The sequence below is a fragment of the Chelon labrosus genome (genome assembly GCF_963514085.1).
Source record: "Chelon labrosus genome assembly, chromosome: 24".
Classification (NCBI taxonomy): domain Eukaryota; kingdom Metazoa; phylum Chordata; class Actinopteri; order Mugiliformes; family Mugilidae; genus Chelon; species Chelon labrosus.
Genome location: NC_140357.1, coordinates 9,727,463 through 9,754,465, shown reverse-complemented (window position 1 = coordinate 9,754,465; position 27,003 = coordinate 9,727,463). Strand labels below are relative to the sequence as shown.

The 27,003-nt window shown below is 48.4% G+C and overlaps 4 protein-coding genes and 1 long non-coding RNA gene across 6 annotated transcripts in view; 3 read left to right on the top strand and 2 right to left on the bottom strand.

Moving 5' to 3' along the window:
- Positions 1-707: 707 nt before the first annotated feature.
- Positions 708-4,831, top strand: wdr12 (WD repeat domain 12). The gene is made up of 13 exons (XM_084574002.1): positions 708-1,053; positions 1,247-1,341; positions 2,127-2,221; positions 2,310-2,416; positions 2,866-2,981; positions 3,069-3,223; positions 3,307-3,352; positions 3,439-3,524; positions 3,605-3,745; positions 3,823-3,928; positions 4,020-4,152; positions 4,415-4,487; positions 4,598-4,831. Exons 1-13 carry the CDS (start codon positions 1,013-1,015, stop codon positions 4,673-4,675), a joined length of 1,272 nt encoding a protein of 423 aa, XP_084430128.1. The 5' UTR covers positions 708-1,012; the 3' UTR covers positions 4,676-4,831.
- A 390-nt stretch (positions 4,832-5,221) lies between these two features.
- Positions 5,222-14,105, top strand: LOC311509234 (islet cell autoantigen 1-like protein). 2 transcript variants are annotated; one of them, XM_084574343.1, is made up of 15 exons: positions 5,222-5,888; positions 6,616-6,646; positions 6,745-6,916; positions 8,757-8,829; positions 8,914-9,037; positions 9,119-9,317; positions 9,410-9,535; positions 9,629-9,727; positions 9,808-9,893; positions 10,315-10,364; positions 10,447-10,491; positions 10,612-10,788; positions 11,114-11,425; positions 11,516-11,611; positions 11,705-14,105. In XM_084574343.1, exons 2-15 carry the CDS (start codon positions 6,639-6,641, stop codon positions 11,818-11,820), a joined length of 1,683 nt encoding a protein of 560 aa, XP_084430469.1. In that variant the 5' UTR covers positions 5,222-5,888; positions 6,616-6,638; the 3' UTR covers positions 11,821-14,105. The 2 variants fall into 2 exon arrangements, with proteins under 2 accessions (XP_084430469.1, XP_084430470.1); XM_084574344.1 differs by lacking the exon at positions 10,612-10,788.
- A 1,272-nt stretch (positions 14,106-15,377) lies between these two features.
- Positions 15,378-20,344, bottom strand: fam117ba (family with sequence similarity 117 member Ba; the record flags this gene model as incomplete). Its single annotated transcript, XM_084574786.1, has 8 exons — positions 15,378-15,934; positions 16,028-16,148; positions 16,229-16,436; positions 16,579-16,722; positions 17,228-17,338; positions 17,430-17,513; positions 18,509-18,716; positions 20,199-20,344. 8 exons carry the CDS (start codon positions 20,342-20,344, stop codon positions 15,709-15,711), a joined length of 1,248 nt encoding a protein of 415 aa, XP_084430912.1. The 3' UTR covers positions 15,378-15,708.
- A 992-nt stretch (positions 20,345-21,336) lies between these two features.
- On the top strand, positions 21,337-26,690 carry LOC311509457. The gene is made up of 3 exons (XR_014699836.1): positions 21,337-21,568; positions 26,364-26,487; positions 26,597-26,690. It is a non-coding gene; the product is annotated as an uncharacterized lncRNA (long non-coding RNA).
- LOC311509456 (bone morphogenetic protein receptor type-2-like) overlaps positions 22,256-27,003 on the bottom strand; it is a 28,093-nt gene continuing 23,345 nt past the window's right edge. Inside the window, exons 9-13 of the mRNA XM_084574678.1 lie at positions 26,587-26,734; positions 26,345-26,481; positions 26,045-26,217; positions 24,593-25,941; positions 22,256-24,225 (exon numbers count right to left, since the gene is read on the bottom strand). Of these exons, the coding sequence (XP_084430804.1) occupies positions 23,972-24,225; positions 24,593-25,941; positions 26,045-26,217; positions 26,345-26,481; positions 26,587-26,734 (2,061 nt within the window). The 3' untranslated portion in view covers positions 22,256-23,971. The remainder of the gene's footprint in view (positions 24,226-24,592; positions 25,942-26,044; positions 26,218-26,344; positions 26,482-26,586; positions 26,735-27,003) is intronic.

The following is a 27,003-nucleotide window of genomic DNA, read 5'->3' as shown; positions in this document are numbered from 1 at the left end:
ATTTTGTCCAGTCAATTTTTGAGTTTTGTGTAAAATTATGTCAAATTTGGCTTTTTGTCTTCTGCTTTTTTGTGTTGTCCCAATGCACTTAAAGGAAATAAACGTGTATACCAAAACATTTGTAATTTCAACACTTTTTCTGGGAGAAATGGTGCATTTTCCGGAAAAGTTCCAGGGGTGCCAATACTTTCGTCCATGACTGTATGTTTTGACCTTCAGGGCCACCGCATGGAAACCACACGCCATAAAGATCTGGGTCCAGTTCAGAAACCACTTTGACCTCCATCTTTTCTCTCTACTTAAATCCATTTGCATCAAGTCAACTCTTTAAACCCTTTCCGAAAATTGGCACACTAAAGGGAAATTCTGCGCAACGTGAAGTTTGACCCCAGAGATCAGCTCAAAATAAAACGAGAAGAAGACCTACTGCACAGAGGACATATCTCTAAAGCAAGAGATAGACTGGAGACCTGTCCAGCGTCCCTCCAGAGGACAAGCGGTAACAGAAAATTAATGAATGAATGAATCAAGTGCTTGGAGATGATCTGAGGCCTGCTGTCTGAAAGTTGGATGTCGGGGGGCATCAGAGATAATGTTGCAGGCAATGGGCAGGTTGAAGGGGGGCGGGGCCATAGATGAGTAGCATCTTCCATAGCATTTCATAGCATTCAGCTACACAAACAGTATCATTCACATAAATGCTATAGAGCAATGCTATAGAGCAGTGCTAACCAGCGCATGCTAACTATAAGCTCTATCGAGAAGTAAAGTCGTAGACCAAGCTGTGGGGCCCGCACATTCATGAGGAATTGGATAAAATTAGGAAACTGTGCGTATGAGTAAATTCCGACCAATCCATTCTCCTCGGCCACCGTAGTAGCAGCGACGCTACGAGCCACATGGCAAACCTGACGACACGCTAGTCCACAGTGTTATGAAGCTAGCCCGTAGCTAGCCTTTTTGGATTTTTTTGGGGGGTGTCTGTCAAAACAACCTAGATAAAAAAAAAAAAATGTCGCAGTTACAGGCGAGGTTCTTCACAGAGAACAAAAAGTGAGTCGCTAACTCAAACGTTAACTAACATAGCGGTGGGGCTAGCTAGCTAAGTCGCTAGCATCACATTAGCCGAATCAGTCCCAGTTAGTAGCTAATGTTTGTTTAGGGTGTCCTCACACCTTCCTGCCTTCTTTATTTGTTTTTCTGTGTCATGTGACAAGCGTGTCTGTGTCTATTTTTTTTCTAACAGGTATTTAATAGATGACGTCCCTTTCTCCATCCCTGCTTCATCTGGAGTTCAGGACCTCAGCAATGTCATCAACAAGCTGCTGGAGGCCAAACATGGTAAAGAAACACAGCACCCAGTTATTGTCCTGTATGAGTTTCCGTTCAAAAACTGTCTGATGAAACATTTAAGCTGTAAAAAGAAGAGAGGCTCCATCATGAATCATGATCTGAGGTGCTCTCTCCTTCAGTGGACCAAGTGGAGCTTCAGGTTGTGTGAGATGTTGCAGCAGGTGAGGACTCTCTGGACTGAGGGTGCTCACCTGGGTGGCAGCTCACAAAGCCCACCTGACAAAAGGCTCCTTCCATCTTAATGCGTTCCCCTGATCTAAATCCCGTTGAGAACGTTCGGGATTGGGCAGCAAGGGACGTCCCAGACATTTGGAGGCACCTTCTCCACGTGGCGCAACCTTCCCGTGCTCCCTTTATTTGACACTTTTGCGCTATGGTTTTAAATATTTGGTAACCTGATGAACAACCTGTTTGAGTTACCAGATAAATCACTAGCTACTTTATTCATCCCGTCGCAAATTCGGTAAAGACCTACCTTTGCGTCGTCTGAGAAGAAAGCCCGTACGAACTGCTGCGACGGCAGCTATGCACAGGTGCGTCCGGATGAGATTGGCGCCGGCACTTCCTTGAAGGTAGTCTCGCGATATTTGCTTACCACGTGGGCTGCTGCGCTCTTTCCCTCGCGACCGTTCCTTCCGCCGCGCGCAGCCGCCACGAGGTTCCCGTCGCTCCTTTCATTTCAACACATTTAGCTTGTTCGCGAACCAGAACTTACTTCTCACCGGAAGACGATGTTTGTGACTTTCTCGATTTGTTTTATTTTATCTTCGCAGGATCTCACAGCAAGGTGGAGTTCGACTTCCTGGTTCGAGGCCAGTTCCTGCGAGCGACGCTGTCCGCGCACATGGAGGCAGAGGGTCTATCGACGGTACGGTCCTCCTCCTCCACAACTCTCCCGCGCTCTGTGTCGCGTTGACGCCGACAATTAACAAAACTTTTTTCTGCCTGCGTTTCAGGAAGACGTGGTGGAGATAGAGTACGTGGAGAGGATGGCGGCGCCGGAGCCCGAGGAGTGTATGATGCACGACGACTGGATAAGCTCCGTAGACGCCGACGCCGAATGGTAACGCCCTCAGACGTTGCCTTTTGTCTGCCACCGTCGTGTTGTCATGCTGGCGTCTGCAGATGACTGATCTGATTAGATGCCGCGCAGGGCGTAGAGCGCTAGCCGAGGGGAAAGCCGCTTGATGCCCTCGCAGATCGGAATCCACCCATCTTGATAGTCGATGCTATAAATATACGACATATCTTTCCACACGCTTTCATAAGGAGACAACCGCTACATCAGGGCAGTTTGGCTACAACCTACTATGTCCTTCTTTCTTTTTATTGTGTGTGCGTGTGGGTTTCAAATTATTCAAATGTAGGATTAAGGAACAATGGGTGTGTGTTATATTCTGTAAGTTGCCCTCAGGCAAACAGATAAGTTGTATTGGGCTATGCAAACAGAACAAGAACAGATGCATTAAATGCTTAATCGCCTCAGCTTCTGACATCTTCTTTTCATTGCAGGATCCTCACCGGGTCGTACGATAAGACGGCCAGGATCTGGTCCGCCGAGGGCAAGGCCGTGATGACGGTGGCGGGGCACGCCGATGTGGTCAAAGACGTGGCCTGGGTCAAAAGAGGTGAGCAGGGCACAGCGTTAAACTGCCGTCCTCCAGCTTCCGTTATTATCAATCGCAGCTTATCGTCAAATTTCTCTCACGCGCTAGACGGTCTGACATCTCTGCTCCTGACGGCGTCTCTGGACCAAACGGTTCTCCTGTGGGAGTGGAACTCGGAGAAGAACAAGGTGAAAGCGAGACACTGCTGTCGAGGACACACCGCGAGCGTCGACACCATCTCCACAGACCCTACTGGCACAAAGGTGAAGTTAGGAAAAAAGCAAGAAAACTACAAATTTATGTTGATTTATATATTTATTTTAATGTTTGTGTTCTTTTGTTCTAGTTCTGCAGTGGCTCCTGGGACAAAATGTTGAAGGTCTGGTCAGCAGGTATGAGCCCACGTCGGAGGTCGGACTCTTTAGAGTTGCTGGAGTTAGCGTGCACGTTTCATTTATCTCGCGACTTGTGGTTTCAGTGCCGACGGACGAGGCGGACGAGGTGGAGGAGCCGTCCGACAGACCGAGGAAGAAGCAGAAGACTCAGCAGCTGGGCCTGACGAGGGTGAGTGCAGATCCGGATGTGAAACCGAACGATTGAGAGTTATCGCTGTGACTCATTCCCGTTTTCTCGCGCCGACGCAGACCCCCTTGATGACGCTGTCCGGACACAACGAGGCCGTGTCCTCCGTGCTGTGGTCCGACGCCGAGGAGCTCTGCAGCGCATCCTGGGACCACACCATCCGCCTGTGGGACGTTGAGACCGGACGGATGAAGACGACGCTGGTGAGAAGAGTCGGGACAGTTTATTATTATTATTTCATCGATGCAAGAAGCTTGACTAACTGTCGTCTTTTCCACAGACCGGCAGTAAAGTGTTCAACTGTATTTCCTACTCCCCTCTGTGCCGACGGCTGGCCTCAGGCAGCACCGACAGACACATCAGACTTTGGGACCCTCGCACCAAAGGTAACCCCTCCCCCCCCCACAAAACACGCCTCAGACGCTTTAACGTCCGCCTTCCTTTCGTCACGCTCATCATGTCCCGTCGACTTTTCAGACGGCTCCCTGGTGCTGCTGTCCCTCACCTCCCACACCGGGTGGGTCACCGCCGTCCAGTGGGCGCCGTCGAACGAGCACCAGCTGGTCTCCGGTTCCCTCGACAACCTGGTCAAACTTTGGGACACAAGAAGGTCTGTGAAGCACATTCGCGGTTTTAGTTCTTAGTAACCACTCAGGCAGGAGGAAGGACTATTTTTAGCGCTCTGGGAAGTGTTTCACTTCATTTGGGACCGAGTCCAAACAACACGCGCCTGTATGGCTCAGATTGTTACCATGGTTGCCATTAACGCTGTTTGTACATTGTCTTCTCCCCTGCGCAGAACAGGCAGGTCAGAGAGCTTAAAGCGTCCCTGCATCTCTCGGCTTGTGAGTGATTCTTTTATTTTCTTCCAGCTGCAAGGCTCCTCTTTATGACCTGGCGGCGCACGAGGACAAAGTATTTTGTGTGGATTGGACAGAAAGTGGGGTAAGACACGTCTCCTGTTTACTATTTTTAGGATTTCAGCTCGTCTCATTAAACCGTTGCATAACTCGCTGTTTCCTCTTCTCTATTTCTTTCTTTCTTTTTTGTTTTAGCTGATGCTGAGTGGAGGCGCAGACAACAAGTTGTACACCTACAGATACTCCGGCGGTCAGACAGCTGCAGGCCGTTGAATGACTTAAAAACAAATATATATATATTTGCTTCCCTGGTTATTTTTTACTCCTGTATTTTCTTATAGATTATCTTTGTTTCTGTGTTACTCAAGCAAAGTATAAATTAATTTTGTCAACTAAATAATGTTTCTTCACAATTCTTTAAGAGATGCGTTCACCCACACACCCTTCGTACTCATGCAGTTATCCAAACACGCACTCAAATCTCGAGGCGGTTGGGCCGCAACGGCAGAGATAAGACGTTGTCTGCAGAGGTCGTGGGATCAAGCTGCAGATTTGAGTATCGGGATTTCAATTTAACACCCGCGTCTAAGCAGTCCAAGCAATCGCTGGTGTCTCGACACACTGTGTCCTTCGGTAGCAGCACGGATAAGCCCTGGGACGGACCACGGCGCGATCCTGCATGCACACGGCGTCTTCTAGTGGCCACTTCCTGCACGATAACACACCGTTGGCACATCTTGGGATGCCGTGAAAGAGGTTTCCGATACAGATGCACACTGATTGCAAAATTGGTGGCATTAGTACATTAAATTGTATTGCAAAGGTATTTTTATGTCTTAAAAGCAAATTACTGCACCGTTACTTGCAGTTTATGAATATACTGGTGCATACACAGTTAAGAAACATAAATAAATTGATATTGTTGCAATTGCTCAATGCAAAACAGAGCTTTTGCGTTCACAGTGTCCTCTTGTTTCACGCTGTGAAAACTTCCTCGTGTTTCTGACACGAGAAAAAGGAAAAACCTGTTTCAGTTTTTTATTTTTCCTCCTCTGACTGGTTTTGAGCATAGAGGTGACAAAACGAAGATGCCTCACTCTGCATGTTTTTACTGTGCATTATTGCGTGCCGCATAATTAATGGAAAACCCCGTTGATTTAGCTCATACCTCGATCTTAATGCCTTGATAATAAACATCCAATTCACTAAATGAGCTTATACGCGAAAAGAGGCTGAATAACGAAATATGGCGTTGTTTATGGCGAGGGGGAAAACACGCCGACTCGACTATTGTTTTCGTGTTCATACACGATCTTTGGTTTGACTCAAACAGCAGCGGCCCCTTGCGCCAGGACGACGCCATTACGGCTCCTTTGCATATCCTGTTTCTCTGACTCAGATGGTGATGGCGACCCGGAGAGGAGGTTAGCAGCCGCGGATGTTCACGGCATAGATGCTCGGACTAACGCACAAAACGTAACGCAAGGTGAATAAAAAAAAAAACACGTCCTGCTACGAGATCATTTAAAAAGAATTGGAAGAAGAAGAAGCGGAGTTAATGGCGGAAACTGCCACGTCGCAACCGTTAAACGTCCGTTGAGACGTTACAGCCGTTGCAGTCGCGAGACTAGCTTACAAGCTGCTGCTAGCATACGAGCTAAAAATGTTCCTTAACGTTTCTCGTTTGTTTCTTCATGTTTGTATTATCGTAAATGTTTTTTTGTTTTTTTTTTATGTGTGGATAAAACGTTTAAGTGAGGCTTTTTTTTCCCCCCTCTCCGTGTCAGTGAGCTTGAAACTGAACACCTGCTCCACAGCCAGCTGGCTCCTAATTCTCCCTCAAGTCGCAGGTGTCTGTCCCCATATTAAATTAAATTAGCTTTTCATTAGCATCGGCTAGCTTAGCTCAGAATCAGATAACCGTTTAGCCTTTTATTAGCATCGGCTAGCTGAGTCCAGCCTCTTGTGACTTGAGTATAAGTGTTATTTTTTTTTGTCCTACTCTTTTTTTTTTTTTTTTTTTTTTTGTATTAAAATAAGCAGGGAGTCAGTCAAGCAGCTGTTTCCAAGTATTTCCACCTTTGTTAGAGCTGAGAGAGCATTTCCTCATTTTTTCCATGAACTAAAAACACATGATTATGTCTGTCTTTGTGAGGAACAAGTACAGGCTCAAATATTCATCGTCCAAACTCTATATTTCTCTTTCATAACAGAAAAACAAGACTGATCTCCAGAGATGGACGGGTATGTATGAACCTAACATAGACTATACACAGAATCTGACAGCTGTGACAGGAAGGTGCCACTGACACCCGCTCCCTCCTCCCTCCTCGGGCCTCCAGGTTTGCGGGGGACATGCTGAGCAGCGGCCGGGCGAGGCTGGAGGACAGCTCGGTGATGGCGCGCATGCAGAAGAAGTTCTGGAACACCAAGCAGGTCCTCTTCAAGGTCACGGGCAAGAAGGAGGACGAGTACGTGGTGGCGTCGGACGCCGACCTGGACGCCAAGCTGGAGGTAATACCTGTACGCTGCCTGGAAACGCACCCCTCTGGTGAATTTACCACCGTATAATAAACATAAACCTTTATTTAAACCTATAATGACATATTTTAACACGCCCCGATGATTTTTCTGTCATTTCTGCGATTGCATCTGTATTAATAACCTGCAAAAGGTCTCTTACACTCACTTTTAACGTTAAGGAAACTGAGGAAAGCAGCAGATGTTCTCTCTCTGCTTCTATACTAGCCGTTAGCATCTATTTTTAGTGATCGAGTGAGATTCTTGGGTGGAAAAACGACAGCCAGACTGTTTACAAATCCTCTAAACTTCATACTAAACTAGTACCAGCTGTGTCGGGCTGTACTTTTAGGGAAATACGTCTAAATATTTCCGTTTTATGGAAAGACGGAGCCATTACAAGCTTGGGCTGGATATATAAGAGGCTTTAAAGATATTGTTTGCATATCTTATATGATGATTCACATTTTTAGCTACGTGAAAGACGCTCAGACTGTTCCAGCGTGTTTGCACAAGGTGGGCATTGTCTGTCTCTCTTGTGTTTCTAATTATACGCAACATTTCTTACACCCCACAACACTGTGCGCCTCTCAGTTATTTGTAGCTGACACGACAGAGATGAGAGCGGTACAGTTTGGGCTGGCTGACATTTAGCTGCTGTGGAAAGGCTTTCCGGATGTTCTGAACCCCGCGAGGACGTCGACGCGCGAGCTTGGAATGCGCCGAGATCCTTTTGTTTGCTCTGGAACAAGATCGGGGCTTTTTTTTTCGTGTCTTCCTGCTCCCATTGTCCCCGGTGCCCTCCCCCCCCCCCCCCCCCCCCCCGGTGAGACGAAAACAGAAGAGAGGAAGAAAACGCAGACTAGAAATTGAGAGGGAAGCTTTGGAGAGCTGGTTCTTTCTTTCTTTCTTTCTTTCTGCAGCGGAGCAATAAAACCACCGGGGGCAGATTAGATTTGGAGCTGCCTCAGAGCGGCAGCCGTGCGCGTAACCTGATTTTAAGACTATAATTTGCGTTTACCACAGCAGATATGGATGTTTATCTCCAGCGCTGCCCACTTCGCTGGAGTCGTGCAGGAGAAGTGGCCTGTACTGTACGCCGACAGGTGGTTGAGGTAGACGGACTGAAGTTAGTGTTTGTTTATTCAGCAGTTAATGAATGACTCCACGCCGGTGAAGTTCGCCTCCTCCCTCTCTTTTCTTAATCGTAAGTTAGTCGGGCTGTAGTTTAAGGTTTTAAGACGTAAACAGCGTCGACGCGTCTCAGAGGATGTGGCGTGAGTCCCGGCGATGTCCTCAGCTGACGTCTCTTGACTCGGTTTTAAGATTACAGATCTGATGTGATAGAAAGCGTCCACTTACTGGATGTTTGTAGCCGTTCATCATCTCTGCAGCAGGCTGGAGGCAAATTACATCTTCAGGACGGACTGATTGCAGCAGCGTGGATTCTGCTCAGCACTTCTGATGTTGTGTTTGTTTGTCGTGTTGCACGTGACAGGAAATAAACTTTATAATTCAGTTTGATTTGACTAGAGCATCCAGACTGTGGCGCATCCGTAAAAACCTCTCTTTTTTTTGAGCTGCAGAAGTCAAGGTGACCCTTTCATCCCTCAGTCTTCCCACTGTGGAGACGGCAGCACTCAAAATCAGTGTTGCTATGACACACGCTAATCATTGAGTCACTGCTGTTGCCATCCAGGTGGGAGGAGGGGACGCTGACTGCTACAGAAATGGTTGAGAGTGCTTCCTCAATGAAGTAGAAGGATAAAAACTGTCAGATAAAATCTTAAAAGAAGTGTGACGTAATCTAATTGTGCCCGTTTGGTTTCTGCAGTTCTTCCGCTCCGTTCAGTCCACCTGCACAGAGCTGTTGAAGGTGATTGAGAAGTATCAGCACAGGATCACACGTGAGTCTTGACTCAGAGTTGGAAGACACATGCAACAGTAGGAAGCAGTGAGTAAAAAAATATATAAACTGTCTCTCTTTTCAGGTTTGTCTCAAGAGGAGAACGAGCTCGGCCTGTTCCTGCGCTTTCAGGCCGAACACGATCGCACGAAGGCCGGCAACATGATGGATGCCACCAGCAAGGCGCTTTGCACCTCCGCCAAGCAGAGGTCACCATCAGCAGAAAACAATAAACCGTATATCTGGCTACTTGTTTAACGTCTAACCGTCTCATTCTTGTTTTTTAACAGGATGGCACTTTGCCCGCCGCTGCAGCGCCTGCATCAGGAGGTGGAGACGTTCCGGCGGCGCGCCATCTCCGACACGCTGCTGACCGTCACTCGGATGGAGAAGGCGCGCACCGAGTACCGAGGAGCCCTGCTCTGGATGAAAGACGTGTCCCAAGAGCTGGACCCGGACACGTACAAACAGCTGGAGAAGTTCCGCAAGGCAGGAGGAGACTTATTATCTTGTTTGTCTCAGTGATCAGATGTTTTGTGCGTGTAATTTATATATATGTGTGTCTCTTTTTCTGTCAACAGGTCCAGTCTCAGGTCAGAGGAACAAAGAGTCAGTTTGAGAAGCTGAAGAACGATGTTTGTCAGAAGGTGGACATGCTGGGAGCGAGCCGCTGCAACATGCTGTCCCACTCTCTCTGTACCTACCAGGTACCTGTCCCATCAAATCATTTCCTCGTCTCCCTCGTCTCCCTCTTGTCTTAATCGTGAGCTAAATACGTCTTTGTCCCCCTGTCGTCTCAGACCACTCTGCTGCAGTTCTGGGAGAAAACAGCCCACGCCATGTCAGGAATCCAAGAGGCCTTCCAAGGACACGTGCCATACCAGTTCACCACGCTCAAGGTACTCGTGCGTCCCCAGCACACTTCTCGATCCTCAAGTGTCTCTTGGTTAAATTCACCAGCTTGTATCCGTCCCCACAGGACCTACGGGACCCGCTCGAGCAAATATCAGACGCAAAAGAGCAAGAGGAGAAGAAGGAGACGGCTCTGCAGAGCAACACGGACAGGTGAGAGGACACTCTGGTCAACTCAGACTGGAAATACACACATACGCATCCCGCCGCACCACCTGTCTTCTGTTTTCATGCTCTCACCGTCCTGTCTTTATTCATCTCGCCACCCGTTTTCCCCCCTCTCTATATCACATCCACTTCAGCTTTGTCTTCATCAAACACGAGGCAACTCTCATGCCCGTGTTTACTCACAAGTAAGTGTGTGTTGTAGAGTTGTACACCTCAGCTAGCAGAGACCCGTGTGGACGTTAAGGGCTGTAGAGTAACGTAGCGTACCTGAGACTGCGCTTTTAAACAGCAAATAGAGTCGACTGCATTGCTATAAATAGCTTTAAAGCCACGCCTCGCCAGCCAAGTAAGGCATTTTCTCATTTCTCCTCCCTCCTCCCTCCTCCCTGCTTCTTTTTTTCCTCAGTCTGGTGTCCCTGGATGATGACAAGCCTCCAGGAAGTGCTTCTGACGCAGGTACGTACTGCCCCCTGTAGTTGGAAATATTACGTCCTAGAAAAACTAATCTAACAAACACTGTTTCTGTTTTCCTTTGCAGACAACGCCCTGAGCAGTGATGGCCAGAGTCAAAACAGTGACAGTGGTGAGTAACCGTGTGTGTGCGCGTTGAGAGCAATTGTGCAAATATCACCCGTGTGTACACTGGGACGTGTTGCCAGTGACTGTTGGACCAGATGCATGTTTGCTGCCGCACTTTCTCCAGCGCTGCACGACCTCAGAGGACAGTCCGCGAGCTCTGACGACGACCTGATGCTCATGGCCCGCAGCCTGCCGCAGCCCCCACCCCCGCCGAACGCCCCGCCACAGCCCCAGCTTGACCTGAGTGAGCCCTGGGGCTTCGGAAGCTCCCTGTCCGGCCTCTCGGGACCGTCTGACGCTGGTAAACGGGCTGGACGTCAATAAGTTTTCTCTCGGTTCTAACTTCAAGCTGCCGTGCCGTCTCAGCTTCCTGTCTGACTTTGCCGGGCTGTGGTCGAAATTCACCTCTGCTAGGATTCAACTGTTCTTTAGCTCTGGATTCAGGTCGTCCTGAACGGTGGAAGGGTCTTTGTCTCCTTCACCTTTGTAAATTTAGTGCTCTGTCTTACTAATTTTCTCTTTTTCATGTTCTTATCTGTCCTGCTTGATTCCTGATCTCTCATCCGTACAATACGTCCGTGTTATTCTGGCTCTGCTCTGATCTCCCTCCCTCCCTTTCCCTCCAGGTGGGAGTTTTCTCTCGGGAGGTCCGCCGCTCTACGGGACGGAGCCGAGACCAGAGGAGGACGACGGCGAGCGGCGCAACATGGCTTTCCTCAAAGACCTCCTCAGCCCGGGTCCGGGGGCCAGCGACGAGTTCAGCAGGGAGTGGAACGACGCTTTCGGGCTGTTCGACGCTCCCAGCGTCTCCCCAACGAGCGCAGGAGCAGCGAGCAGCAGCAGCGCCGCCGCCGCCGTGGCACGTCCGCCCTCGAACCCGCCGAGTCCTACGGGGTTCCTGCCCTCACAGCTGCTGGATCACAGTCTGGGCTCCACAGGTTAGCGTCACTGCCCTCTGCACAGGAGGAGCTAGCACACCCAACATGTTCCTCCTCCATAACTCTTCTTCTACCTGCTTTGTGTTTCAGGCTGGGCGACACCACCTATGTTCCAGGCTCCTGCCCTGCAGCCTCCTCCTGGTCAGAACCAGCCGGCTCAGCCAGCTCCAAGTTCAGCTGCTAACGGTAAACTCTGCACCGACACTTATGTGACATTTACTGATGTTCAGTTATATCTCAGCTAAACCTTCTTCTAATGAATCGTGTGTGTGTGTGTAGCTTCTACAGGAGGATCCAAAGACATGTCTGCCTGGTTCAACCTGTTCGCAGACCTGGACCCCCTCTCTAACCCTGACGCCATTGGACGCTCTGCAGACGAGCTGCTCAACGCCTGAAGTCGTGTGTGTGTGCGCGTGTGTGTGTGTGTCTGGAAACTTATTATTGACCAAGTAAACATACAGCCGTTATTCACACACACTCACACACTCACACGACTTGTGTTAACACTGGAATATAATATTTTACACTGGAAACACTTATCAGCTGAGATGATTGTCCTGACTGTTAACACTGCTACACGTGAAGCCACTGACTCCTGCTCACAGCAAACCTCCCGTGTGTGTGTGTGTGTGTGTGTGGGTTCGCAAAAAGGATCTAATCTGGACGCTGCCGTATGCTTTTCTGTGTTTTCTCAATGTTTGCGTTGTTCGGGTGTGTGTGTGTGTGTGTCGGTTTGCTGTGTACACAATCAGGAGTGTGTAAAAATATATATATAGATATATATATAATATATATATATACATACAAAGGGCCTGTCATGTCACCGAGCCTGTATTCTTTCTCCCACCAAACAGCACCAGGGGTCTGTACCATGAACTCAGATTAGTGTAGACCACCACCACGCCGCTCTGCCAAGGCCTTAACATCTGCTGAAATGATTATGCAGTGAAACTATACTTGTTTCTGCACAGCTAACGCTAGCATTAGCTAAAATTAAAGCTAACCTTCGCTAGTTAGCGCTAAACACTACACGTAGCTCGTGAAATATCATTTCTTTTGAGGTTTTAGCCGTACTTTCTCTTTTATTAGTAGCAAGTTGTCTATTAAAATATTTAATATGTTCATATTTACTCCAGGATCACCAGAGCTAGACGTGGTGCAGACCCTTGGACACGCACGGTGGATGCTGAACACTAGTCTCAGTCCAACGGTTGAACCGATCTACTGCTAATCCCCACAGAGCACTGATTGTGTCGCTGTGAGACTGAACTGGAGTTAGATTACAGGCTCAGAGAAGATTCACTCTCAAGTCTTTTTTTCTTTCTTTGTGTGTTTGTGACACTAACGGCCTAATTTAAATTTAAAAAATCATCTTCAGCTCCGTCTGCTGGTTGAATCCTACAATCACAAGCCCTCCCTTGTAAAAAGAAATGTTTAAGTCCAGGGACATTTACTGCAAAATAACTGAATGTGAAGCATCAAATTGTATTTATTTTCAATTCATATCACTATTTGCAAAAAACAGTTGCGCAGTATGTACAATATAGATAAAAAACAAAACACTGGAGAACTTGTTACCGTGTCACATATTCAACAAAATGCATTTCTCTGATGATATTAAGAAACATGAAGCGGGGGTTTTTTTTTTTAGTTGAGTTTAATCCTCAGTTGTGTTCGTGTGCCTGTGAACTCACACTCTTAAAGGGCGGTCGCACATTAGCGCATCTCAGCTTCTTACACCCGGCGTACGGGCGGTTTCTCCAGCTTTTATTCTGAAAGGGAAGCGCGTGAAGGAGCTCCGCCGACGCCCGAGTCACGTCCTCGTGTTACAAACCGTTTTCAGATTCACACTCAAGAAATAAAAGAATGTATTTCCCCCCCCAAGTCAATCACACTTGACACTTTATTTAATTCAACTATGCCTTTTTATTATTTCACTCAAAAGGGGGGTTTAAACAGATGAAAACTTGGCAGTTCTGTTTCCAATAAACTGGACGAGCAGACAAAGAATCGTGTCGAGTTTTCTTTCTTTTTCTTTTTTTAATCGAGCCTCAGTCCAGAACGCTGCGTTATCCACTTTAGAGGGAAGGAAAAGAAGAAGAATAAATCCAGATCTGTGACCTTCAAACTGTTGTAAACGGACGTCTAAAAACGACAAGAACAGTAGGAGTAGTTTGTCAAGCAAGTGGACTAGACTTTCACAGTTTATTTTTACTCCAAATCAGTTTGTTGTTTCTCCACTGCGCGAGGCTACATAGATAGCAGCTGTAGGTTTGCTCTTTCTCTCTCCCTCTCCAGTCGTGTAGACATGTTGCTGCTGCTGTATATCTTTCTGTACCTTTATGTGCTACAACCTGAGATGGACGACGTAATCTATGCTTGATTAAAACTCTCTGAGGACCCAATTCTGTCTGATAAATAAATACGTTATTATTCACAATAATGAGACATGTAGTAATTCACAGTACTCAGCGGAGGAGTAGGAAGAGGAGGAGGAGGAGGAGGAGGAAGGGTAGGTTCGTACAGTTAACACTTGTTGGCTCATTCAGTTTCATATCTTTGTCAGCCGATAATAAAAACACAATGTGCCCTCTATATTTACAGATCCAGTACATTCCTAACCCACTGTAGCAGGCACGGTCAAGTAGTAGTAGACAGGAATACAGGAGGTTGGACCAGGACGGGGGACGGGGGACGGGCGGGAGAGAGGGAGGGGGGGGAGCGGAGCATGGAGATGCTGCGTCAACCTGCACCAGCTTAAATAATCAGAAGGTAAGCGACTAACTTGTCTCATTATAATCCTTAAATATAAAACGTGTTAATTGGGGGCGAGTTCAGGAGTCTTAAGACCCCTCACACTTACAGATAATCTTGGGACACGGCTACTAGAGTCTGAGCCCAGATTATACAACTTGTTGTTGTTTATGTCACATCCTGTTTGTGTAAAAGGACTTGAACATACCTAAAATGGCAGAAAACGGCGTTGAAAGTAATTTATTTGACGTTTATTTTAGCGTTTAAGTCCTTTAATAACACGAAGAGGAGGGGGCGGAGCTTATGAGCTATACCGCAGCCAGCCACCAGGGGGAGCTCTACTTGCTTTGGCTTCACTTCGTCCATATTTATATATACAGTCTCTCTCTCGTTGTAGTCGCAGTGTGGCGCTTTGGTCAACCTCTCCATGCCCAGGGCGCTTGCATGCCAAACGGGGGGAAGGGGGGCGGGGGCTTTTCTGGTATGCGTATCAGAACAACACAAGCTGAGGCAAGACGGAAAGGAAATAAGCTTTACAGTGGAGGGAGAGGTGGAAAAAGGAGGCGTGATGGATGGGTAGGGGGGGGAGAGGAGGGGCAAGCAGACACAGGTTGAACACATCATAGCCCTGGCCTGAGTTTCCCTTAGATACACACCGCACAGCAGGGGAGGGGGTGTAGGGGCGGGGCGGGGCGGGGGGGCCAGGTCGCTGCTACCAAAAGGCATCTGCTTGAAAGTACAATCCTGATGCGTGGATTTGGTTTTTCGCTGGTGGTTTTTCTTTATTTTCTTTTTTAAAACATCCCGTAGACACCACCTCTTTTCTTGTTCCTGCCTGGGCCCCTGCCTCTTTTTGTGGCGTGTACGGCGTGATCAGAGCACCGTCGCGGCGGGGGGGCTCTCTCGGGGGCGGTTTAAATATCAGGCACGTTTTTTTTTTTTTTTCTTTTTCGTGAGCGTTCAAGTTTTGCTACGATATATCTGGCAGCACCAATAAAATCAAGCCTCCGTGGTCAATCTCTCGGGTCGACGAGGAAACCTTTTGTTGTTTTTCTTTTTCCCCCCTCCCCTTTTTTAACGGAAGGCATATTTTATATCAAGAAGAGAAATAACTACAGATAGAAAAAGAGATATATGTCCGTGGAAAGGCGCCATGGTATATATATATATATATATATATGTATGTATATATATATAATACGATGGAAATAAAAGAGTTTGTCCTTTCGCCCCTTTTTCCTCGTGAACGAAAAACGGGAACAGCACTGAAGGTGGGGGGAAAGCGATGAAGAAGCGCCCCGCACGGGGTAGGGGGCTCTCGTGTTGTAGTCGTCTGAGGAGGAGAGGCAGTGGGAAGCGCTTTTTCAACAAGATAAGGACATCAGAGAGAGCTTAGCTGGCATGCTGAAGGCATTTTTTTTTTTCTTCTTTAGAGCAAAAAGGGTTCCTCAAATGTTTTCTGATTCTGTTGGCGGAGGTGGAGGTGGAAGGTGGGGGCGATGGGGGTGTTTGTGTTCCGTCGAGCCCCGTCAGAAGCTCTCCGGTTCCTCCAGGAGGCAGGGCTGGGTGGACAGAGGCACGAGCGACGGGGACAGGCTCCGGAGGCCCACCCCGGGGCGGAAGCTGAGGTCCGGGGCGGGGAGCAAGGGCTTGAGGATGCTGACGAGGCAGAAGGCGGAGCCGCTGTTGGGGATGAAGTTGACCTTGTTGCGGTCCGGACACAGGAAGGGAGGGATGTCCTGCAGAGGTTTGGGCCTGGAAGGGACGACACAAGGGACGAATATTTTTGCAAAAAACAAATGCAAAACTTTTAATATATGAAAAGAAAAACAGATTCCTGCTACTCACACGGACTCCTCGGACACTTTGACCTTCTCGCAGCCCTCTGGAGGTTCCCTCTTAAACATGTAGCTGTTGTTGGGTCTGGGTGAGGCGGCGTATTTAGGCAGCGGGGAGCAGGGGCCCAGCTCTGGGGACAAACACACAGACAAGACACGTCATGCTCCGTGCTCTGCGTCTCCTACACCACACCAGTGTGCGTCCACTCACCTTTGTCCTCGTAGGGGCTGCCCCCGCCCATGTCGTTGAGCACGGTGAGGTAGGAGGGCGAGATGGAGTCGGGGCGGCTGCTGCAGTTGCTGTGGTTACCGCTCAGCCCGCCCCCGGAGGGAGTCTGCGTGTCGATGCTGCGGGTGCTGCTGCTGCGCTGCGGGGGCACGGGCGGGGGCGCGCGGTGCCCATCTGGGACGTCCTGCGGCTTTTGCAAAAAAAATAAAAAAACACAAACGAGGTCAGGGTGACACTGTCAGGCTTTAATCCCCCCCCCTAACCCCACATCCCCCGACCTTGAACGCTAAGTGAGCACGTCAAGGTCGGGGCGGGTTAATCTGGGCACTCACAACAATGGTCTCGTCCTTCTCGGGGGTGTCCCGGATGATGATGCGCTCGATCTCCTGGTTCAGGCCCTCAACGCTGTTGCGGAAGCGAGGCGCCGACGACTTGGATATAGGGATGGGTATCAGGATGGTCTTGGGCAAAGGCGACTGCAGAAATAAAAAAAACACACACACACATGGATTAGACGTGTCCTTATTGATTGTCTTGGTTTGATGTGAGGGGCCTGGAGGAGGGAGGGAGGGAGGGAGGGAGGGGGAGCATCTGAGCCAGGTGTCTCCACGCTACGTTCACTGCACTCAGCTGATCTCCATTCAACTAATTGTGAAGCTGCTAGCACCAGACCTGGTCCTGGACCTCAGTGAGAGGGGAAAACATCCAAGTAGGTAGGTGCTTCTTCTATATATTTGGGGCGTGCCTTTTTATCCTCTTTGTCTCCCGAGGAGGCCCAGAAAGCAGGACAGCTGCACTCCCAAGCAGACTCCGCGGGGAGCACGCGACCGGCCACCGTCTTTTTTGCATTTACACCCCGTCTCCTGCTTCAAATGAACAGGAGACTCGCACGCGCCGCAGCTAAACAGGGGCAGGAGGAGGAGAAAGTGGGACGTCCTAAATAAACTCTCCGCGACCCAGAAACAGACTCCTGTTGATCACCTGCGACTGGATGATGGTGTGGCTGCCGTTGAAGGGCGACTTGCGGTCTTTGTCCCTCCGGTGGCGGCTGCTGCGTTTGCTGCGCTGGAGCTGCTGCCTTAGTTTGGCGATCTGGGGAGAGTCACACGTGCGGAGAGTGTTGTTAGTTAGTTTGAAATGCCAAAAAAAGTACACGGAGCCAGAACCAGGAGGGGCGACTGACCTCCTTGAGTTGATCGGTGCTCCCACAGGAGGCCGAGCGTTTGTGAGAGCCCCTCCTCCTCTCATCTGCCCAGGCCCTGGGGGTCTAACGCACAAACAAGCGCACACAAATGTCAAATTTGGAGTCGCATGGTGGGGGGGAAAAACATATATATAAATAGTTAATAATCCATGCGTAGTCCATGTTAGATAATCCTGGATTAGTTTCTGTCAACAAACATCAACAAGCTGCGTGAATTATGAATGAAAGATGAGATGAACCAGGCCGCTTTCTTTTTTTACTACAACAATCGGTTGAAGCAGGTCCCCGCAATGGCGTCCAGCGCGCGGCTGCAGCTCCCGTCAATTAATTATTTAAAGTGTTTTACGCAGCGTTGCTTCCTGTTAGCCGTGCTGTTAACGCTCCGGTGTCTTGATCTGCTGTTAAAGAAATCTCTCTCGATGTGAGTCTAGGTCACAGTCAGTCAGTCAGTCACAGCGGGGGGGGGGGGGGACGCGGCGCGATGATGCAACCGTCTGCAACCGCTCTCAACCTCGTTGTATCGTATGGGCCGCCCTAAACACAACTACTGTACCGTATGTCCTGCAAAGACTTCACCGTGGGCATGTCTGAGGCAAATATGCATTAACCATTTAATCACCTAAGCCTTATTCTGACTATATGAAGGCCATAACTTACAATTATTTACAATTTACTGCATGTTTTAAGTGTTTAATATCGGCTTAAAATGACGAGGGAGTGAAATTACCGTAATGACACCCCATTGGCTGTAAAGTGCAACGTCTTTTTTTGCAAACCGTGACATAATTACGGTAATGCACGAACATGCAGCCAGGGTGAATCTGCAGCAAGAGCAATAGAGACACTCGGGACATTTCTGCAGAGAAGACGAGCGTTGTAAATCTCAAAAAATGAAAATGGTGGTGTACCCCAAGGCTCTAGTCTTGGGGTACTATGTTTTTATTTTTTTTAATGCTTGCAAACTCTGGTAGTTTCATAATTTTTGTGCATAAAATCAAAACTTTATACTCTCACACACACACATATATATATAAATACCCCCCAATGCGCCCACTAACCTGCGTCGCTTTGTCCCTCATGTAGGGAACGTGTTGTTGCTGGCTGTCGTCCTGAGGCCAGGGACCTGTCAGGTGAGAGCCAGCTCCCGCGCCCTGCGAGGGCCACAGCTGGACACGATGGCGGGAGCCCGGAAAGGAGAACGTGGAGCAGAGCGCTCGGAGGGGCAGGAGGGAAGCAGGGAAGCAGGGAGGGAGGTCGGAGGAGAGCCTCAACGGAGACGTGGGAGGGTTAAGGCCACGGGGTGCAGTCTGAGGAGGAGGAGAGAGAGGAAGAGGAGGGTGAGTCCCTGCAGATGTAAACAACTTGCTTATCACCACGTGGTTAAATACATCAACAAATCAACAGCTGGCCTGCGGGATAAGCTCGTGGCTGCCTGTCTAGGTTTTTGTGCGTGTGTGTGTGCGTGTTGCCAGATTGATGTTAATCCGTCCCGTGCTAGGCGGAGCGGATATACCCCCAGCTAAGTCTCACACAGCCCCCTTGGTTAATGGCATTAAAACAGCTTAAAGCAGACGAGGGTGGAAGGGGAGCTGAGGGCAGGTAGCTCCAGCCCGACTGACCCTGATCTGATCCAGTGCTGCAGCAGGTTTGCACCCATTGACCTTTGCACTGTCGATGCACAGAATATTCAAATACCTGCTAATTGCTCCCCTCGTAACTATGGAGATTCACCGTAAACATAACAGCTGCTCCGACGCCAGATTTCCTCAATTAGCCCGGCTGTAATTATCTATAATTCACAACGAGATTATTTCTCAGCGTGGGGATAAACAAACCGTGATATCCCACAAGACAATTCATCATGCTTAAAAGTCAGGATTTTAAATAAGCAGCATTAATGAAGCAGGACACACACACACACACAAGCTACGGGACAAATTCATCTATTTATTTTCTTTTTTTTTATTTTAAAGCATCCTAATGGGAACTGAATGCATCCATATGTACGGCGGGGGCCTGGAGCTAAATTTGGCTGGGGCCTTGACCAGCGCACATCGCTGTTGCTAGGGAACAGGGGGCTCTTTATTAACACACAGCAGCTCTACTGTGTGTGTGTGTGTATAAACAGGGGTTCAGGCATCAGCAGTCTGTATTTTGACTGCTTCTTCTTCTTCCTGTCTCAGTCTGTGCAGACAAATCAGCAGCTTGGGGGGGAGGGGGGTTAAATATTATATTTAAGCTGAATATAAAATGCAAATGTGCACATGCAGCTCAAGATTCTTGAGGCGTTTAATTTCCAGGCTGCCTGCCTTGCATAAAAATGTGAATATTAATTGCATACACTGTGCACATGACCTACAACCTGCATGCAGGATGTCCACGCTGCAGCCTGCATGCACAATGTAAGGCCGATTGTTGTTTACAGGCTGCAGCACCTTGTTTGCACTCAGAAAAAACACATTGGCGATATAAACACATGTTTTTGAGGTTTAAATATGTGCATGTTAAGGGAAAAATAATAATAATGATAATTTTAAAAAGCGCTCACCTGCAGAAACGTGATCTAGGTGCGCTGCTCGCAAAGCAGCCCCGGCCCCTGTCGGTGTTTGCGGCTATTCGAGGATGCTAAAGAGGCGAAGAGGAGAAAAAGGCAGAAAGACCCGGCTACAATTGAGGATAAAAAAAAAAAAATAGATTTAAAAAAATATCTTGTAGGGTGTCGAAATGGGCGTCGCTGTGTGCTCGCACCCTGCTTCCTCCTCCTCCTCCTCCTCCTCCCCGTCGTCGTCGTGGATGGATGTTTTTCTCCCGATGCGACACGACAGCCCGAGCGGCTCCAGGAACGCTTTCCGGCCGACGGAAGAAGGCGAGGATAAGCGATGGAAGATGCGCATCTGAGGCGAGGAGCCGGGAAAACGAGATGGGGGGGAGGAAGAAAATAATAACAGAGGGATAGAGAGTAGAGAATGGATAGAAAGAAGAAGAAGAAGAAGAAGGAGGCGGTGATGCTGGGCTAGCCTCGACTGACACGACGGGAGAGGGGACCAGTGTGAAGCGAGCGGGGATGAACAATACAACTTCCTGTTGTCGTTTTCAAAATAAAATATTTTCTACAATTTCGTCTTATTCTGAATGACAGCAGGTTAATTATAGAGGCCACATATATCTACAGTAGAGCGATGCAGGTTTTAAAGTATGCACAGGTGAATCTAGCTAAAATTCACAAACGCAAACGCAAACTGCGGCGTTTTATTTCGAAAGCCGGCACATTTCCGGTGCAGCGCCGGCTAAATCCGGGCGGCTTGACGCGGCCCAACGGCGGGTCTGACGTAGCGCCAACAACGCTGCGCTGCCCGTGCTGATGCTGCAGTTGCTAGGGCGCGCGGAGCAGACGTTGGGAGAGGAGAGGAGAGGAGAGGAGAGGTAAACAAGTGGAGGAGAGGAAATGTCTCCCTCGTGTGTCGCTTCAGGGACAAAATTAAGACAAATAAATAATTAATTCCATCTCTTCCTGACATAATTTCATTTAATTTAAGGCACCAGTTTCATCATTCAGTTGTCCTGTGGTCATTTGGTGCTGCCAAGCCAAAAACAAACATGGCGCCCAGAATAGTAACCGTTGTTTTGCCTCTCAACTGTAAATATTAAATATTAAAAAGTGAGTTACCGTTTTATTTAGCGTACAGAATGCCTACCAAATAAATATACATATATTTTTTTAATATTTATTTACTGTTTATTTGAATTTGAAAATGAAAAAAATCAAGTGCAGACTTTAATTTGGGGGTGTCATGCAAACTGCATTAAAAGCTATTTAATGTAGCTCATTCTTAATTAATGCTAAACGTTAATTAGACACACTAAAAGGGTCTGGAGTTAATTCTTAGTGTGTGGAGTGCCTCAGTGAAAAGTGAAGCAGGCAAATCCTCAGGCTGCAAAATAAAAATAACTATGCATGAGAGAATTAGCGGAGACATTTTGACTGAACGTTATTACTGTTTTGTTGTTTTAAAGGAACACACCGGTGGAGCTCGGCAAAATAAAACGGCCTGGATAGACACGGAAGAGGAAAAAACACCTTCATAACTCCAAGCCATGTCGAAAACAGTCTTCAGGAGGTAGGCATATTATCCAGGTCGATAAAGAAAATACTTCACAAGGTGCAAATCATTCATAAACCTCAACAAAACAAAGACACTACTTCTAAAATATCATCATTTGAACAGATGAAACCATGATCAACCTGAATGATGGGAAGAAAACAGATTAGGCTAATTATATTTACACGTTTAAGCCCCTAAAATTAGTATTTTGTGGTGCTTTTTGCTCAACTGCTTAAAACAAAGTTGAGAGTTTCCACACTGAGCAGCTAAAATAACAAACGCCAGCGTCCAAATACATACGAATCAAACTGTGTGCCATATTAAAACATTAAAACACAACAAGGGGTTTCTAATTCGGACTATTTTACCTCTGGATGCTTGAACATGGAAGATTATCATCTCCACCTTGAAGCGTCATGCTGCGGGGACGCTTTACTGCAGTTTGCACTTCAGGAGCTAGATGGCGTTATAAAGAAGGAGGATGATGTGGATGTATTGCAGCAGCATCTCAAGACATCAGCAAGGAAATTAAAGCTTCTAAATGCACGGTGATACCAAGCACATTTCAAAAGTTGTGGTATTGGACAGACGGTTACAAAGCCCTGTCTAATAATGTGCGTACAAAGTCAAATACACTACTGACATATTCCCTATTGCAACACTTCAAAATGAAAAAGCCTGCGACCCAAATGAGACGTGCCCTTAACAATTATTTAATACATTTATTGAGATTTTTTCTTCCATATCGACTTGAAAATGTTTACAGAAATTGTACCAAGCAGACGCATAGCAATGGAATCAAAGGCCATGTCCATTGAATGCTTAAAACGTAAAATCCATAAAAATGATGCAAATATTAATGCAATACACGTACATGTGTTGTATTTTTTTTTCTTTTCATACAAATTACAGATTACAAAAACATAAATGAGATCTTTTTCATATGCCGTGAAGCAGCGCTGTAAATACAGAATGAGTAGGTACAAGGACACGTCGGCGCGCCTTGTACAGCGCTCGGCCCGACCCCGAGCGGCTCTTTGACTGCTCGTAAAGGAACACGACACGTGCACGCTCACACACTAGGATCAGTCATTCGAACATCGAGGGATGAGACGACGAGAAGCAGAAATAATATCCAGCGTGCTTCAGTGGGTTCTTTATACTTTCTTTCTTTTCTTTTTTTTCCCAACAGTGTTCAAAGAGCAGAATCCGGTCCGTCAGTCATATACAGCGAAGCACACACACGCAGTCCAAAAGAGTCCACAGTGAGCTGAGGCGATAGTGGTACAGCGGTTGAGTCGGGGGGCCCCACCGTAACAGATCCCTCCTTAGGTTTTGATTCTGGTGATTGTAGTGTTAAAAGACCCCAGAGTCTGAGCCGTTAGTGGTGTCGTTGTGCAAGCAGTTCCATGAAAACCCACTTTTCCAGTCAGCTGGGATTGATTGTTAGTGTTTGTGGCCTCCCCCCCCTACCTCCCACCTCCCACCTCCCTACTTAACGAAAGTCCAGAGGAGAAGGAAAAGAGAGGATTGTCACCCATTTTCTCCTCCAGTCCCGATTTGGGGGGGGGGGGGTGATAGCGAGTTGTGGATTGTATACAAAAACGATTGTGACTACTTATAAGTGCAACAGAGATTAACATATCAAAATAATGACGAGGATAAAAACCAATATGATGGAAGCAATAAAACATTTAAAGCATCTAAAAAAAGCTACGTCCTATTGCACAATTAAAACGTATGATACAAAAAAATCGATACTGGTATTGCATACAAATCAAGGAAATAATAATAATAATAATAATAATAAAAATAATAATAGTTTGTTCCGTCTTTTAAGACCGTTAATTCTTTTACAGAGCCCACTCTCGGATTGCTCGACATAGCAAAGTGTGAGAAAAAGAAAAAAGTGTTGATTGTTTTTCATCGCCTTTTTTTTTTTGTTTTTTTAGTTTATAAGTTTAGAGACCACTTTTTTTTTTTTTTTTTGGGCGTGGTCGCGACTTGGAAACACTGATTTTTAAATTGGTTCAAAGTGCAAAGAGGAAAAAAAGAGAAGAGGAAAAATAAAAATAATTCAAAGATATTGCTACGCTCATGAGGGTGAGATGTGAAAGGAACCAACAGAGGAGGGAGATTATTAATTGTAAAAATGCAGAGACAAGCGAACGCTGCATAGCTGGATTCCATTTTGAAGCAATGCCATCGGAAAAGACACACAGGAGCGAGAACGGACCTAATTACTGTACATGATCAGACTCCACTGTTTGTTCGCCACAGACTCCTTAGCTTCCTCTTGCTGATTCACAACAGAGAGCTCCACAGACGGAAACCAAGTGCTCTCTGCTTTGTAATTTATATATATATATATATATATTTTTTAATTTTTTCTTCCAGTCTTGTCTGCGGGGTCTGAGTTCACACGTGGGTGTCGCCCGGCTCGTTGGCCAGGCTCCCCCCGTGCAGGTAGATGGCCGAACTGGACTTGGGCCGGTTCTGGCTGTGAGCTTGGCCGCGGGCCGACCCGTTGTTGTTGACCTCGGGGCCCCGGGCGTCCGTGGAGATGACCCACGTGGTGGGGCGCCACTTCTTCAGGGAGTACGGCGTCTTGACGCGCTTCTTGATCTTTTCTCCCGTCCCCGGGGCTCCGTCCGGCTGAACCAAACCCCCTCCTAGAAAACAGGAAAACAGGACGTGTGTCAAATATTTGAAATGATTCTTTGACTATTTAATTTACTGCTTAGGGTTAGGGTTGAAACAAACTAGCCTGGTGATACTGTGTCCCTCTCTATTGTCCTGAAGCTATTAAACACACATCAGTGAGTCACTGCTGCACTGGGTGACATGTTCCTTCATTACTTCGATTCACTGTCCTGTTGTCAGACTCGCCAGAGCGCCAAATGTTGATCAGTCTGAAAATAGCCCCGAGCAAATCTAAGTACGTGCTTCCTCCTCTTTTAAAATATAAACTTTTTTGGGATGCTTGAGGATGATATTAGCGTTTGTTTTGATCATGTGAGGTGTGGTTAGTAAAGTTACCTAGAGAGGTCAGGTCCTGCGTCGTGAAGGACAGGTCCAGGGAGTTGGGTCTCTCCGGTCTTCGGGCTCTGGGCTGCCTCAGTAGAGCCTCTCCTCTCATGGTGACTGAAGCCTCCCCCTGGGGTTGCGCTGCGACGGGCCCCGACCCCGAGCTTTCCCCCTGGGGCCCCGTCGTCTCCCTGCTCCCGCCCTCCCCGCTCCCTCCCCCCGCCTCCTCCCCTCCGTCGCTCTCCCCTCCGCTCTCGCCGTCCCCCTGGCCGTGGCCGGTGTTGCTGTTGTTGTTGTTGGTGTTGGGTCGGGCCGAGCGGAGCGCCGCCACGCTGCCGGAGGCGGCGTCCCTCGGGTCGGGCTGCTCTCGCTCGCGGCTCAGGAGCGGCTCGTGCTCGTCCGGGCTGGCCGTGATGACGCCGAGGCTGAGCCGCCCGTCGTCCGACCTCAGGACCCCGGACCCGTTCTGAGTTACGCCGGGTCCTCCGAAACCCGTCGCGCCGCCCGACGCTATGGACGAAATCCCAACACCTGCGTGACCGTTAGCGGCGCCGTTAACGCCACCGTTGACGTGTGTGTCTCGTAGTGCGGGTATGTTGTTTGTGCCCGTGCCCCGGTGAGTCTCGACAGCTGTGTTAGTCCCCGCCGCCGCACCAATGTTCATCTTTGTCCCCTCCACCTGCCGCAGGTTGGACTTCCCCGAGCGTCCAAATTTAAACCGAAGCGACGAGGACGACGATTCCTTCTTGGCGGGCTTGTTGCGCAGAGGCAGACTGGACGGCCTCTTGGGCAGGTTCTGCTGCTTCGGCAGGGGGAAGATGGCGGTGGGCATGGCGGCAGCAGGTTCTGACGTGCCCGAGGCCTCGGTGGCCATCTTGATGAGGGGGTAGAGGAGGCTGGAGCTGCCGGGGCTCAGTGGATCTGGCGAGCAGAACTGCTTCTGCGAGTGCTCCATCAGGTTCTCGTCCGAGCTCTCCTTCAGGTTCTTGTCCACCTCTTTAGGATCCAGCTTGGTGGTTTCCAGATCCTCCTGGGTCAGGTGTAGGCAGACGGGGACTGTGGGGGCCCCTGTAGGCCCCTCGGAGTCAGAGATGATAGTGGTGGTCGTGGTGGAGGCAGAAGGGCTGCCTCTCATGCCCATGCTGGTGCTGCTGCCCTCTGGGCTGGGCAGACGGGCGTTGGCCTGCTGCTGCCGCTCCTGGTTGATGGAGTTCCTGTTTCTCTCTCCCGTCCCAACGCCGGCTCTGCCCGTCACCGAGCTAGTGGTGTCCACCTGCGTGTTCTTGGCTACGCCCTCGTGCTCCTCGATGTACGTGGAGGGATGATCTGTGTAAGGGCCCGACTTTGGTGTCATACGATTTCTGGTTAAAAACATAGAAAGAGAGAGACAGAGCAGCAAAAAGTTAATGAGACGATTTGAAACCATTTCCACAAAGAGAGACGTCCTTCTCTGTCTCAGCGTACCTCTCGTTGTGCAGTGTGGTGGACATGGGGTTGAGGGTGGGGCTGACCGACTTGGAGCGGTCCCATATGAGGAGGAGCTCCGCCAGTCGTTCCTCGGCGCACTGTGCTGTGAGGCGAGCCTCCGCGTCCTGGTCCCAACAGTCCTCCATCGTCTCTTTGAGAGACCGAACCGCCTGGAAGAGACAATTTAATTAATACAAGGACATTTAAAACTACTGTAATACTACTTCTAATAATAAATTGCAATTTATTGAATTTATATTTGCAATAGGACAACACTGACTAACACAGTATGCTCACCAGGCTGTTCTCCTTCCAGGCCTCTGGGAATTTGGGCCGTTGCTTCTCCCTGGACACCAGGACCTGCATGTCCTCAAATGTGGGATGGTTGCCTGCCTCCGCCTGAAAGGCCATCTGGTACTCTGGCACAGACTCTCCTAGAGGTAGGCGAGGAGGATGCAAGGACGGTTCTTGTTATGGACGAATTTTCTTTACAATAATAATAAAAAAAGTGTATTTATATGTGTGTGTGTGTGTCTTACCTGGGAAAAGGTCGGTGCATCTCATGAAGGTCTCCCAGTAGATCAGACCCAGGGCGTACATATCCACCTGCTTCAGCGCCGACTCACAGTCCCTCAAGTTCACCGCTCCCTCGAGAACCTCTGGAGCCATGTAGCGGATCGTCCCCACCTGCCGGACAAAGGTGAGTTTAAATCCTAATAATAATAATGTAAAATGTCAGCAATAATAGTCAAGACACACCGTCAGCCAGTTGTAGGCTGGTTAGACTCTCAGATAACACGATACCACAGGTGGGTTTTTAATCCATTATCTGGGCTTAATGTGGTTTTAGGACTTCCTCCTAAATGTGGACGTGTGTTTCAAGCGTTGAGAGCCTCATTAGGAGCCTGCGTAAACCGCAACGTTTCAGGATAATGTTTTACCGGTTCAAATTGATC

Excerpts from the sequence above, each read along its gene's own strand:
- LOC311509234 (XM_084574343.1), top strand. Across the intron at positions 8,830-8,913 it reads GTATCAGCACAGGATCACAC|GTTTGTCTCAAGAGGAGAAC; the intron begins GTGAGTCTTGAC and ends CTCTCTTTTCAG. Across the intron at positions 11,426-11,515 it reads TCACAGTCTGGGCTCCACAG|GCTGGGCGACACCACCTATG; the intron begins GTTAGCGTCACT and ends TTTGTGTTTCAG.
- wdr12 (XM_084574002.1), top strand. The coding sequence starts at position 1,013 with ATGTCGCAGTTACAGGCGAGGTTCTTCACAGAGAACAAAAA. Across the intron at positions 1,342-2,126 it reads GCTGCTGGAGGCCAAACATG|GATCTCACAGCAAGGTGGAG; the intron begins GTAAAGAAACAC and ends TTATCTTCGCAG. Across the intron at positions 4,488-4,597 it reads TGGATTGGACAGAAAGTGGG|CTGATGCTGAGTGGAGGCGC; the intron begins GTAAGACACGTC and ends TTTTTGTTTTAG.